This window comes from Coregonus clupeaformis, unplaced genomic scaffold, assembly GCF_020615455.1.
Source record: "Coregonus clupeaformis isolate EN_2021a unplaced genomic scaffold, ASM2061545v1 scaf1518, whole genome shotgun sequence".
Classification (NCBI taxonomy): Eukaryota; Metazoa; Chordata; class Actinopteri; order Salmoniformes; family Salmonidae; genus Coregonus; species Coregonus clupeaformis.
The window spans coordinates 5,901-20,856 of record NW_025534972.1 but is presented as its reverse complement, the minus strand read 5'-3'; the positions used below and the strand labels follow the sequence as shown (position 1 = coordinate 20,856).

General features: G+C 44.2%; 1 protein-coding gene across 1 annotated transcript in view; it reads right to left on the bottom strand.

The window, feature by feature from the left end:
- dmxl2 (Dmx-like 2) overlaps window positions 1-14,608 on the bottom strand; it is an 83,718-nt gene extending 69,110 nt beyond the window's left edge. The window contains 3 exon segments of the mRNA XM_045218349.1: window positions 53-124; window positions 341-466; window positions 14,218-14,608. Coding sequence (XP_045074284.1) covers window positions 53-124; window positions 341-466; window positions 14,218-14,304 — 285 coding nt within the window. The 5' untranslated portion in view covers window positions 14,305-14,608.
- Between the last annotated feature and the right edge of the window lie 348 nt (window positions 14,609-14,956).

Here is a 14,956-nt window from a genome sequence, read left to right as displayed (position 1 = left end):
TCACACACACAGCAGTTTATTCTGCATAACATGTCAGTGTCTCTCTGCTTACCTTGTGGCGTTTGTTTGGGTTGGTAGCGAATGGTTCAAAGATACACACAGTGTTCCCATAGGATGCTGCGATCTACACAAACAGAGTAACGTTCAATATCCCAACATTAATCAGTCGTTTTACAAACATTACTCACACCAGGGTTAATACTGCACAGTCATTCCCAAAGGAGAGGGGGAGGGAGGAGGAGACGGAGGGAGGAGGAGAACAGAACAGAAATGCATTTGTCATCACAACATTATTACTTACTAGTGTAACTAACAGGTTTTCTGTGTGTGTGTGACTTACCCTGCCCAGTTGGTGGGAGCACTCGACACAGCCCACCTGGATGTTGCCATTTTGAGCCCCAGGGATGATCTGAACACACTCAAAATCACTGGCCAAGATGACTATATCACAGCCTGAACCATAGGCCTGGGATGGGGGGGGGGAAGACATAGAGACACAGACAGAGAGAGACAGAGACAGAGAGAGAGAGAGAGACAGAGAGACAGAGAGAGAGACAGAGAGAACAGAGAGAGAGAGAGAGAGAGAGAGAGAATTCAGTCAATTTAACAAAATGCAAGACACTTTGAGACTCTAGTGACAACAGCAGCCTGGCCCCACCTCAGATTGTGCCATATTCCCAATTTGCTGAGACAATGACCAAAATAGTTATCAGGACAGCACAAACAGATCTGGGACCAGGCTCCACATACAGTCCACTCCTGATAGGTAAATAGACCTACTGAGACTGCCTGGTGAACTGCACTGTACTCAAACAGAGAGAGAGACAGAGAGGCTACAGTACAGCAGCTATACCTCTATCACATCACATGCTTAGAAAAAGTGTGTCCCCCAAATGGCACCCTATTCCTTATATAGTGCACTACTTTTGACCAGGGTCCATAGGGATGCAAGGGAATAAGGGTGCCATTTGAGAAGCAGCCTAAGCCTCCATGTTTTATTCAGGCTAGTGGTTAGGTAATGATGGGTTCTCTTAGAACAGGTCCCATGTTTCCAGGTCTACACAGTCTAGTCAGCTTCTGGTTTGGTTTCTGGTTCCATGGAAAGACGCAGCGTTGTTCACGTGAGAAGAGAGGTGTGTTGAGAAAGATTTTAGGGCACAAGATGTGAGACGTGAGAGGTGTTTAGAACAGTGACTCCGCAACGAATAGAGGCTGAAGAGAGAGGGAGGATAGAGGGAGAGAGGAGGGAGAGATACAAGCTGAAGAGAGAGGGAGGAGAGAAGGAGAGAGGAGGGAGAGATACAAGCTGAAGAGAGAGGGAGGATAGAGGGAGAGAGGAGGGAGAGATACAAGCTGAAGAGAGAGGGAGGAGAGAGGGAGAGAGGAGGGAGAGATACAAGCTGAGGAGAGAGGGAGAGAGGAGGGAGAGATAGAAGCTGAAGAGAGAGGGAGGAGAGAGGGAGAGATAGAAGCTGAAGAGAGAGGGAGGACAGAGGGAGAGAGGGAGAGATAGAAGCTGAAGAGAGAGGGAGGAGAGAGGAAGAGAGGAGGGAGAGATAGAAGCTGAAGAGAGAGGGAGGACAGAGGGAGAGAGGAGGGAGAGATAGAAGCAGAAGAGAGGGAGGACAGAGGGAGAGAGGAGGGAGAGATAGAAGCTGAAGAGAGAGGGAGGAGAGAGGGAGAGATACAAGCTGAAGAGAGAGGGAGGAGAGAGGGAGAGATAGAAGCAGAAGAGAGGGAGGACAGAGGGAGAGAGGAGGGAGAGAGAGAAGCTGAAGAGAGAGGGAGAGAGGAGGGAGAGATAGAGGCTGAAGAGAGAGGGAGGAGAGAGTGAGAGAGGAGGGAGAGATAGAAGCTGAAGAGAGAGGGAGGAGAGAGCGAGAGAGGAGGGAGAGATAGAAGCTGAAGAGAGAGGGAGGAGAGAGAATGTGTGTGATAGAACAGAAGATAGAGTAGAGGGAGAGAGATCAAGACAGGAGAGGGACAGAGCAGTTGAAGAGAAAGAGGAAGTAAAGGCGGAGAGAGAATGCGTGTGTAAAAAGGAGGGAGAGGGTAGGAGAGGAGCAGTCCTAGTTGAGGTTTTGCTGCAGCAGCTGAACATTACAGCTGGAATTAAAAGCGGTCACCGTCATGCACAGGCTAGCCCTGCTCTACTCACCTGGACAGGCTAGCCCTGCTCTACTCACCTGGACAGGCTAGCCCTGCTCTACTCACCTGGACAGGCTAGCCCTGCTCTACTCACCTGGACAGGCTAGCCCTGCTCTACTCACCTGGACAGGCTAGCCCTGCTCTACTCACCTGGACAGGCTAGCCCTGCTCTACTCACCTGGACAGGCTAGCCCTGCTCTACTCACCTGGACAGGCTAGCCCTGCTCTACTCACCTGGACAGGCTAGCCCTGCTCTACTCACCTGGACAGGCTAGCCCTGCTCTACTCACCTGGACAGGCTAGCCCTGCTCTACTCACCTGCACACACACGAGGAGGGATGAGGCGTGTGTGATTGAGAGACCACTCTGTTCTGTACCTGTACAAAGTAAGGTGTGTGTGTGTGTCATCGATCTACATGAACCTGATACAACAGAAACAACCACTCAGCTCATCACGTCTGTCCAAACACCTCTCACCTCGCCTCTGCCTGTCTGCCTGCCTGTCTCTGCCTGTCTGCCTGCCTGTCTGCCTGCCTGTCTGTCTGCCTGCCTTTTGGCAAGAGCGCTCAAAGGCCATTTGGGATGCAGCCTATAGTAGCCTAAATCCCCTCACAAAGCCAGTGTTTAGGAGGTCTAACATAAAACTGCATCACACATAGCTGACTGCACTGCCAGACCAGTCAGGGTTGGCAACACATGACCAAGGCATCAATAACAATGCCCTGAATGCAGGGAGTACGAATGAGGCCTATTATATGAAATATGAGAAGAGATGTTGGCTGAAGACTGCACTCATTTCATCAGGGTAAATACTCATATAATAGAGACAGGGAGACTGAGTTCACAATACCAGCCCACACACACCGCGCAAATACACACACACACAAAGAAAGAAAACACTATACGCAGACACACACAAGCACGCACGGACACACACACACTTAAACAAGCTACACACAGACACACACACCATACACAGCTGTCACCTACAGAACAACCCAGTCAGGTAGGTCCCCTCACATTTACTACCCGAGTGACTTTAACATATTATCGATTTGTGTACCATTGACAGCAGTTGGATTCACCCCCTGTTGGATGTGAAGATCTTAAATGGTGGTTGAATAATGGATCTGTCTGGCTCCATCTTGGGAGTGTCACATAGTTAACCCTGACCAGGGCTCTAGGCTGCTTTCTTCACAAGGAGCACGTGTAGGAGCACACAAAGAAATGTAGGAGCACAATGAAAACTATTTCAGATATTAAAGCTGGAATCGTTCATTTTTCTAGGTCGCACAGTAAAATAAATAGGAGCATATGCGAGTAAAATGCTTGCACTGTAGAGCCCTGCTGTGGGTGGGTGTGGGTGTGTGTGTGTGTACGTGCGCGCACGCGTCCCAAATGTCAGTGATTCTTCCCATGACTAACTCAATCATGCGAGCATATTAGTGTATCACTACAGACACGCTTTACATGAACTAAACCCTCTCCTTTCACTACAGACACGCTTTACATGAGCTAAACCCTCTCCTTTCACTACAGACACGCTTTACATGAACTAAACCCTCTCCTTTCACTACAGACACGCTTTACATGAGCTAAACCCTCTCCTTTCACTACAGACACGCTTTACATGAACTAAACCCTCTCCTTTCACTACCGACACGCTTTACATGCACTAAACCCTCTCCTTTCACTACAGACACGCTTTACATGAACTAAACCCTCTCCTTTCACTACAGACACACTTTACATGAGCTAAACCCTCTCCTTTCACTACAGACACACTTTACATGAACTAAACCCTCTCCTTTCACTACAGACACGCTTTACATGAACTAAAGCCTCTCCTTTCACTACAGACACGCTTTACATGAGCTAAACCCTCTCCTTTCACTACAGACACGCTTTACATGAACTAAACCCTTTCCTTTCACACACAATATGGCATCCTATTCCCTTTATAGTACACTACTTTAGACCAGGGACAACAACTATAGAAAACAACACTAGAGCCTGTAGGTCTGTCTGTCTGTCTGTCTGTCTGTCTGTGTGCGTGTAAAATGTGGCGACGGACAATGTGACCGGGAAGATTTTGATTTACCAGCCATTTGTATAACCCATTAGGGCGTTCACCCACGGTGCTCAAAATGTCACAGATTATGGTAATTAATACATATTAACAGAACATGCAACTCATGTAATGAAGCAGCCAATAAAATGTAATTTTCAAACATTTGCCAAAACGCAATTCGAGGAAAAACACCATTTTAAAACAGAGCACCTGGGAAAACACCATTCTAAACAGAGCACCTGGGAAAACACCATTCTAAACAGAGCACCTGGGAAAACACCATTCTAAACAGAGCACCTGGGAAAACACCATTCTAAACAGAGCACCTGGGAAAACACCATTCTAAACAGAGCACCTGGGAAAAACACCATTCTAAACAGAACACCTGGGAAAAACCATTCTAAACAGAGCACCTGGGAAAACACCATTCTAAACAGAGCACCTGGGAAAACACCATTCTAAACAGAGCACCTGGGAAAACACCATTCTAAACAGTGCATCTGATAGCGGTTCCATATGTGACAGAGATGGAAATCTCTGTTAGAAACACAGAAAGAGCCTAAAGATGCAGCAACTAGGATGGGTTGCTAATATGATTACAATCGTGCCTTGGGCTTCTGGACAACGAAAGAAAGTTGATATGAAAACCAATAGAACAGGAGAGAAATGGCATAGAGGTGGGTGCAATAGGGAAGTAAATGGAAATACATTTGCAAACATTATATAATTACTCCTGTATATACAGAAAGAAATAAAATCATTCAAAATACTTCACAAGAAAGCATGACTTAGCCAAAGAGGAATCGAGGATCATTAGCTTCTTTAAAGAAATAGCTGTGGATTGTTTCAAATCAAAAGCTTGTAGGCCTATGTCCGCAATTTGGGCAGCGCACTTGGCAATAGGCCTAGCTGATTATTGAGTCGCGGCTGTCAGTAAAAAGCATCTAAAATACGTGTGAAGATAATGGGTCTGGAGTATTATTTTTGATGTTGAGACAAGAAGAAGGGGAGGGGTGAGTGGAATAGATACAGGAACGTCCCTCTCCAGAATGGCTCAGCCGTCACCAGACAGTTCTTGCCCATTCACTGTTTCGTTGTGTGAATTGTTTGCCCTTAGGTATTTGTTATATTATTCCCCATTACAAATGTCACCAGTAGTAAATGTACCTTTAATCCCCGTAATTTGATTACATTAATTTATGTTATGTTAACGCATGTATTAATTACAGTAATTTACCATTCTCAGAGTGGAAAGGTTGTTTCAGAGTTCACAACCTGCTACACTTGTGAGTAAAAACTGTTGGTTTATTTCATAACCATCATTCATTTTTTCATAGTCTTTTGTTTGGAGTGCTCCATGTGAGCGTTGAGCATGCGTGTGGTTTCTCTGTCCTGATAATGTTGAGGTAGCGCGCATGCCTGAGCACTCATAGAAGTACGTGGCCTGCTGCGCGGAAATGTAGGAAATATTTCTTTTTACATCCATTGCGAATGATAATATATTTAAACTATAGTTCCTCACAGTAAGCTATTTGAAAAATCTTTCCAACAATCTCCCCATCAAAAATCACAATTTCTCGGTGAGAAAGAGCAATGGAAGTTATAGGCCTACTGCTGCGTTGGCCTGTACACTATAATGAATTTATTTAGCCGCCAATGGATCAAGGTGTATCAATGTGTCCATATGGCAGAGGCTGGTGATCTCTCATTAGTTGACTTAATTAAAATGATGAACATCTAAAAGTTTAGATTTTTATGATTAACCACATGACAATGATTGAGAAACGAAACGTTATTATTGAAATGAAACTGTTCTGTGAAAATGTGCATATGAAAATCATAACTGGCAGAACAGTAGAAATGGTAGGATCAATTGTAAGCTTGCCCAAACTTGAAATTCACGAGCCGCCTATGAAGTCTTTATAAAATAATTGCCCCCACGTTTCCATGGTCGGATTCTATCTATAGGCTACTTTGAAGCAAGGTTAGACATGCTTCATAATACGATATAAAACATTCAAGCTTCAAACAATTAAATATGTTTTCAAAATGCATACTGCCTCCAGCTGACATTGTAAAGTGGTGGGTGACGCGCTGATAGCCGGTTTCCTGCACCTGAATGGTGAATGGGAGGCGCGCTTCAATTACCGGTTGAGAAATAAAAATAGTAGCTCTTTTTAATCATGCACCAAAAGTGTTTTTAACACAAGATTGCAATTGTTGCGCAATGAATGGGCTTACAACAGCGCATGTTTTACTCCAGCAGAAACCAGCTGAGGGGCTGCAGGAGAAATCCCGCTCAAAATAGGCTGTGCAAGTGTGATAGTTGTGTTGGATAAATAAGATACACAGCATGGCCGAAAGTATGTGGACACCCCTTCAAATTAGTGGATTCGGCTATTCCAGTCACACCCGTTGCTGACAGGTGTATAAAATCGAGCACACAGCCATGCAATCTCCATAGACAAACATTGGCAGTAGAATGGCCCGTTCTGAAAAGCTCAGTGACTTTCAACGTGGCACTGTCATAGGATGCCACCTTTCCAACAAGTAAGTTCGTCAAATTTCTGCCCTGCTAGAGCTGCCTCGGTCAACTGTAAGTGCTGTTATTGTGAAGTGGAAACGTCTAAGAGCAACAACGGCTCAGCCGCTCAGTGGTAGGCCACACAAGCTCACAGAACGGGACCACCGAGCACCGAAGTGCGTAGCGCGTAAAAATTGTCTGTCCTCGGTTGCAACACTCACTACCGAGTTCCAAACTGCCTCCAGAAGCAACATCAGCACAATAACTGTTCGTCGGGAGCATCATGAAATGGGTTTTGTTGGCCGAGCAGCCGCACACAAGTCTAAGATCACCATGCGCAATGCCAAGCGTTGGCTGGAGTGGTGTAAAGCTCCCCGCCATTGGACTCTGGAGCAGTGTAAAAGTGTGATGAATCACGCTTTACCATCTGGCAGTCCGACTGACAAATCTGGGTTTGGTGGATGCCAGGAGAACGCTACCTGCCCCAATGCATAGTGCCAACTGTAAAGTTTGGGAGAGGAGGAATAATGGTCTGGGACTGTTTTTCATGGTTCGGGCTAGGCCCCTTAGTTCCAGTGAAGGGAAATCTTAACGCTACAGCATACAGTGACATTCTAGACGATTCTGTGCTTCCAACTTTTTGGCAAAGGCCCTCTCCTGTTTCAGCATGACAATGCCCCTGTGCACAAAGTGAGGTCTATACAGAAATGGTTTGTCTAGATCGGTGTGGAAAAACTTGACTGGCCTGCACAGAGCCCTGACCTCAACCCCATCGAACACCTTTGGGATGTATTGGAATGCCGACTGCGAGTCAGGCCTAATCGCCCAACATCAGTGCCCGACCTCACTAATGCTCTTGTGGCTGAATGGAAGCAAATCCCCACAGCAATGTTCCAACATCTAGTGGAAAGCCTTCCCAGAAGAGTGGAGGCTGTTATAGCAGCAAAGGGGGGGACCAACTCCATATTAATGCCCATGATTTTGGAATGAGATGTTCGACGATAAGGTGTCCACATACTTTTGATGATTAATGAAAATACACACAGGCCAATTTATTCCACTAAATTATGCAAATTACCCTATAGAACGATAAGCATGACGGTCAAATGTATTTCCATCAATTAATAAAAAGCATTATTTTGCAATTGGATTTGTTTTCTCCGAGTGGCGCAGTGGTCTAAGGCACTGCATCGCAGTGCTAGCTGTGCCACTAGAGATCCTGGTTCGAATCCAGGCTCTGTCGTAGCCGGCCGCAACCGGGAGACCAATGGGGCGGCACACAATTGGCCCAGCGTCGTCCAGGGTAGGGTGGCCGGCAGGGAGGTAGCTCAGTTGGTAGAGCATGGCGTTTGCAATGCCAGGGTTGTGGGTTCGTTTCCCACGGGGGGCCAGTATGAAAAAAATTAAAATAAATGTATGCACTAACTGTAAGTCGCTCTGGATAAGAGCGTCTGCTAAATGACGTAAATGTAATGTAAATGTCATTTTGGCCGGCACTGTAGAGCCCTGCTGTGTGTGTGTGTGTGTGTGTGTGTGTGTGTGTGTGTGTGCGTGCGTGTGTTAAAGACAGACCCCTGGGTGAGCCCTAGGGGTCTCAGTGTGAGTGTTACATCTTTAGACGTAGTGTGGTTCTGGAGGGGTCTTTCCCCTGAAATGGACCCTGACATCTCTGACGGCTACATAAGCGGGGCTCTGGTCAAAAGTAGTGCACTATATTGGGAATAGGGTGCCATTTTGGACGCACCCAGACACTGAGCCACCAGCCCTCAGGGATGGAACCCAATGGAACACAATAGTAGACGGTTAGGCCTATGCTTTCAGCAGTAGTAGTACAGGCCAATGCATTCATTTTTTGTATAAGATTGAATTGTATTATTTTAAACAATACAAAACATACACCTACAAACGACATCACACAAAGATCAACTACATCACACCTGCTCAGACCCACGTGCTCACACCCCCATTTCCAGCGCCGTATTCACCCTCCACCACATGGCCTCAAAATGCACCATTTTGTTAGGCCAATGCATTCATAAACCATGTAAAATGTCTCATGTGGCTGTTATAATGGCTTTATGAATGTGCCTACAATAAACTCTTACCATGTTTTCGGTGTTATGCTAGCCTATGTCCCAAAGCAAGTAGCCTTTAGCCTAGGTTCCATTCCCATGGTTGTTTCACCACATACTTTAAGCAGCTGGTTTAAAATCACTAGCATTTAGATAAGTCTAAATATAAAAAACGCCCTAAGCGCCAACCGTGTGCGAGTGAGTGAGTGAGTGAGTGAGTGACATTAAAGTGTTTTCCTTCTAGAGCAAGTTTCACACAGAAGCCAACATTGTGTACCACAAGCAGCTGTTGTCAGCAATGATGAGGTTCTCATATCTCAAAATACAATCAGGGGAAAACAGTTTGGAAAGCAAACGGCTATTGCTGTAAAGAGAAGACAATGTAAAGACTAATCTTTTATAGTTATGAAAAATCTCTACTTCATTGAGCGAACAGTTTAGCCTATCTTATTGGCACCAGCGGAGAGCATCGGCCATATCCCCGGTGAGTGGGAATATTCACTCTTTATCATTGTTGGGTCAGTGCCACATCAAAGTTAGTTTTTGGACAATAATTTCCTCCTCCAGGTTAGATGGATGTCATATTAAAGGCTATTTGGGTCTCCCCCTTCTCGTAGGCCTATTATATGGATGAGACAATGTTGTTTTTATTGATCTGTTTTGTCAGTCAGCTGAGTAGGCTACCCTGTAATTTTTGTCATATTAAAAAAGATTCTGCTAATGTTTCCAGTCATATAAAGTGTAGTAGAATTGCATTAAATGTGTTAATAAAAGGCTAAATTTTTCCCGTGCAAAGAAAGGAGAAGAAATGTATCTGATAGAGCCTATAACCTAGTCCTACTCTACGCCACTATGTGCTCAGACATCCATTGAACTGTCTTTTTTGCGAAAAGTGATTGAGTTATATTAATAGCATAAATTATGACTATCCAATCTACTCATCACATTAGGAATAGTAGGCTTTCTTACATCAGTCTGCAAATGTGATGATGCATGGAATGCTTTATTGTAAAAGGTGAATTAGCTTCCCCAACTTGAAACTCATACACCGCATATGGCACCGACTGCGGGGCACTGACCTCGGGTCCTCTTCCTGCATTTCAACACATGTTGCCATGGTGCAGAGAGAAACATGTGCTGTTTTATAACCCTATTCTACACATTTTGTCATGAGGCTAAGAGAAAATGTTGTAGTTTAAAGCTAATTTCATGCAATTCTACACATTTTACTATCATATGCCACCAGAAGGACCAAGCTATCACCCATAGGAGACACCCTGAGACTGTACCACTACAGGTACTGCAGCCTCCCCATATAACTACAGTACGTGAGGGTACTACCGTCTCTGTCAGGGGGTCTGGCTCTTTGTGGCGCAGCAGGTAGTGAGCAGCTTACCCTGGCACTGCAGGGGTTACTGGTTCAAATCCTGCTCAGGCTGTTCCCTCTCATCAGCTTTGAGATGCTGCAGCTCAGTGTGTAGGCTAGTATCAGAAATACTTCACTGTTAGACAACCTGTGGGTAGACTAGTATCAGAAATAACTTCACTGTTAGACAACCTGTGGGTAGACTAGTATCAAATATACTTCACTGTTAGACAACCTGTGGGTAGACTAGTATCAGAAATACTTCACTGTTAGACAACCTGTGGGTAGACTAGTATCAGAAAGACTTCACTGTTAGACAACCTGTGGGTAGGCTAGTATCAGAAAGACTTCACTGTTAGACAACCTGTGGGTAGACTAGTATCAGAAAGACTTCACTGTTAGACAACCTGTGGGTAGGCTAGTATCAGAAAGACTTCACTGTTAGGCAACCTGTGGGTAGGCTAGTATCAGAAATACTTCACTGTTAGACAACCTGTGGGTAGACTAGTATCAGAAAGACTTCACTGTTAGACAACCTGTGAGTAGGCTAGTATCAGAAATACTTCACTGTTAGACAACCTGTGGGTAGGCTAGTATCAGAAATACTTCACTGTTAGACAACCTGTGGGTAGGCTAGTATCAGAAATACTTCACTGTTAGGCAACCTGTGGGTAGGCTAGTATCAGAAATACTTCACTGTTAGACAACCTGTGGGTAGGCTAGTATCAGAAATACTTCACTGTTAGGCAACCTGTGGGTAGGCTAGTATCAGAAATACTTCACTGTTAGACAACCTGTGGGTAGGCTAGTATCAGAAATACTTCACTGTTAGACAACCTGTGGGTAGGCTAGTATCAGAAATACTTCACTGTTAGGCAACCTGTGGGTAGGCTAGTATCAGAAATACTTCACTGTTAGACAACCTGTGGGTAGGCTAGTATCAGAAATACTTCACTGTTAGACAACCTGTGGGTAGGCTAGTATCAGAAATACTTCACTGTTAGGCAACCTGTGGGTAGGCTAGTATCAGAAATACTTCACTGTTAGACAACCTGTGGGTAGGCTAGTATCAGAAATACTTCACTGTTAGACAACCTGTGGGTAGGCTAGTATCAGAAATACTTCACTGTTAGACAACCTGTGGGTAGGCTAGTATCAGAAATACTTCACTGTTAGGCTAGCTGTGTGTGAGAGTTAAGGCCAAAAGCCATTCAGGCTACTGTCAGCAGATGGTCAATTCTTACAGGTCATCATATCCATATAATAGGCCTACTTCTAATGTGACTTCTATGATCATATCATTATTGTACTTCAGATAGCCTGCTACTCTGTTACACAATCATACAGAGAACAGTTCCATATGCTCACTCACAGAGAGATAAGCAATTTATTATACAAACACAGGCTAAAAAAAGGAATTTCAAGGCAGAGAATGCAAACATCACTCATGCATTAATCAATAGACCAAAGTAACTTCCTCTCTGTCGGGCTGGCTGCAAACCAGGATAGTCAGACAGGACACTAATACACCTTTCAAACCAAGACGTTTTTCTGCTAACTTTAGCATCTCGCCAACTTTTTGTCAACTTTTCTTTATTAGAAAGGTACTGCCGGCAACGAAGCTACAGCTTTTATTTCTGTCAACCGACCTAGCCATGATTGCGGTAAAGTTCTGCCTACGGCTTAGTACTGTATATGCGTAATGGTGAGGCAGAATTGGAATGCACTAAGCTCTTGTAGATGCTGTAAAGGTGCCAATAGAACGCAGACCGTTCCATTGACCAGACTGGTGCACATTCAACAAATCTGATCTAACAAAGTGGATATTCGTCAAATCTATCATGATTTATGTATTGTAATAGGCCCACAATGTGTTACTTAAGGCCGATTTGGATATATTGTTTTGGTTGAGTTCGATTGACCTCTTGACCTCTACCGCATCTATCCTCCTGTCCTGGCAGTTCTAAACTTTGCGAGGCATGTCACTTTACCGATCTCTTTGCATAGGCTAGCCCACCACATGCACTGTTTTCTTAACCACAACTGGATGGATCCATAAAGAATTACTGTGGGAATAAATATCACTGAATTATGAAATACTGGAATAAAGTAGGCTAATGCAATTGAAGGCATCAAATTGTTGCTTCCTGAAACTCCTAAAGTCATCCAATTGTTATAATACATTTGAAGCAATAGCCTAACTGCGTGTGGTTAACTATTTCAGCACCGTTTCACGCTGCTTTGAAACAAGCGTGGGGTCATATTTTTATTTTCACTGAGTCTCCGTTTGGATATTGGTTAGGCTACAATGAGGCTGTGGAAATGTTAGCTAAGTTGAGATGAGTGCTGCTCATGATCATCTTGTCTAGTTGGCTCATTTATTATCACTGATCAGAACATTTTGCCGGCATGTTATGCATCTTAACAAGCAGATTATTTTTTTCTTCACTTGACCCCGGACCAAAAGCCTGTGTCTTAATCAATCAATGTGATTTTGTTTCACTGAATCTCTCCGTCTGTATAAAGAATGGTTCATTCTCTGGCTGGGAAACAAGTGGAGGTGGTATATCTCTATTTGTTTGCTCATCTATCACTGATCAGAAACATTTAGCATGCAATAATGTAGCCTAAATCAAGAGTAGGCCTATTATTTTGCTTGATCGCGTATAGGCAACTCCAAAAGCCTGCAGAGGTTGTGAAATATGAACAAGGACTCACATGAAAATAGAATTGCTATTATTTTCTATGGGTATCATGATGAAGATAAGACCCTATGCTGCTCCCTAACAAAGTGGAGAGATGGTAGGAAAGAGATGAAACGTGGATCAAAAAAGCATGGGCTTGGGCTCTGTTTCAAAATATCACCTTTTTTTTTTATATGACAGCAGTTCCACACTTTCCCTTGACACAAGTTGTGTGGGAAGAATATTCTTTGTATTTTATTCTGTTACATTCCATTATATTCTTACTCTTAAATGTGTGTGTGTTGACTGTGATCGGGTTGGTGTGTCTTGTCTGTTTAATGAACAAAATAAACTATTGATTTCATTTGGAGGGCCTGTTTGTAAGGGGGTCACATAAACATCACCCCAAAAAAATTTACAGGCAAAATACTATAAATCCGATGTGAAAGCACCATTAAAAAATGACAACATTGCAAGTGGGAGGGGGTATTTTTGATGGTGACCAACATCAAATGAGAAAATGCACACTGACTAACTACTATATTTCCAAATGACTATCATATTATTCAGATGAATAGTAGATGGGATAGTAAATGCGATATGATGCATGCAGAATAACACGCAATTTATTTGCTCTGAAAGGACGCCAGCTAGCGTTCTACGTCACGGCCTGCACAGCTGATGCTAGCTTAACAGCCGCTCGAGCTAATGATCCATGAAACGCACTGACGCCAAATGTTAGCTAGCCTTGCTCACAACACACACAGACACACACACCAAGCCCTAGCACCGGGATAGGTGTGGCGTTTCAATCATCACAGAATTCAATGTATAGTTTGGATGCTGGAAAGAAAGTAAACTGCATTATTATCAATGTTACATATGAGATTGCGTAAAAACATAAAAGGAATTCCCCTGTCGACCCTTGCAACACGCAGCATCATAAAAGTCATTTGACAGGCTTCCCGTCTTAGGAGCAAAGCAAATAAACAGAACGTTAGTTCTGGCTCTATATCCTCCGCGAACAGTGTAGGATAACCTTGAAACTCCACTGTTAGCTAGTTAGCTGGCTAATGCCGACCGTTAATGTCAGGGCGAATGAATGATGTGGTGGATAATATCGCCGATTGGCAGCCTCACAGACCTGACTCACTAACGTTACCCGCGAATATATCGCCGCACTTCATGTAGCCGACTCTATCTGAATCTTGTTAGCACTCTGTCTGTGCATGGCTAGCCAAGATGCTAGCTAACGCTGGTTAGTTAGCAAGGATGCTATCGCTGACAGCTAGGTAGCTAATCATCTTCTCCCACACAGCGTCAGATCAGTGCAATATCAAAATAAAACCTACCGTGAAAGGAATGTCGTTGACGCTCCCCACAGAATAGCAGCAGTCACCGGGGTTCACAGCTCCCGTTAGCACCTGGTGGAGATGCATTTTCCCCTTGTTTTAGCTTCAGCAGATGCCTGGATATTTAATTATTTACGACAGCGACTCGTCCACCCTCTGTTTCTCCATCTAACGTTAGCTCGCCACTGCTGCTGGGAATTCCATCTGTCTGTAGTCGGTCTGCCAGCGGTGTGTTTTGTTTCTCCGAATCTCCACTAAAACGCCGCGGAGGTGGAGGATAATCTTTAGTCGGTTTGAATCAAACAGCAGGTTGTCCTGCTGTGTACATGTATGTAAAATAGGCCGTCAGTGTCAACACACACAGAGTCGGGATTGTTACAGGCAGCGCTTCGCTGAAGGAAGAATATCTGCAGCGAACCTGACATGCGCGTTCACGGCGATCCGAAGGCACGACTGCATGACCATAGAAATATAATGTCTAGATTGTGAACGAGACGAACGTATACAGTTATATTTTCTAATTATCGAAATATTTTAACTTATTAAATGAGCTTATCTGTAAATATGTCAAAATGTCTGAAACAATATTTCATGGCAAATTTCCCATTCGGTCAGAGACAATATACCCCCTCTAGTTTATAATTTCTATGTTGATGACGCTCCAGGTTTGGGGAGCACGCACCAGTGTGACGAATACGCAGGCGTTCATTGATCTTTCAGACATACGTGGGGTTTGGGA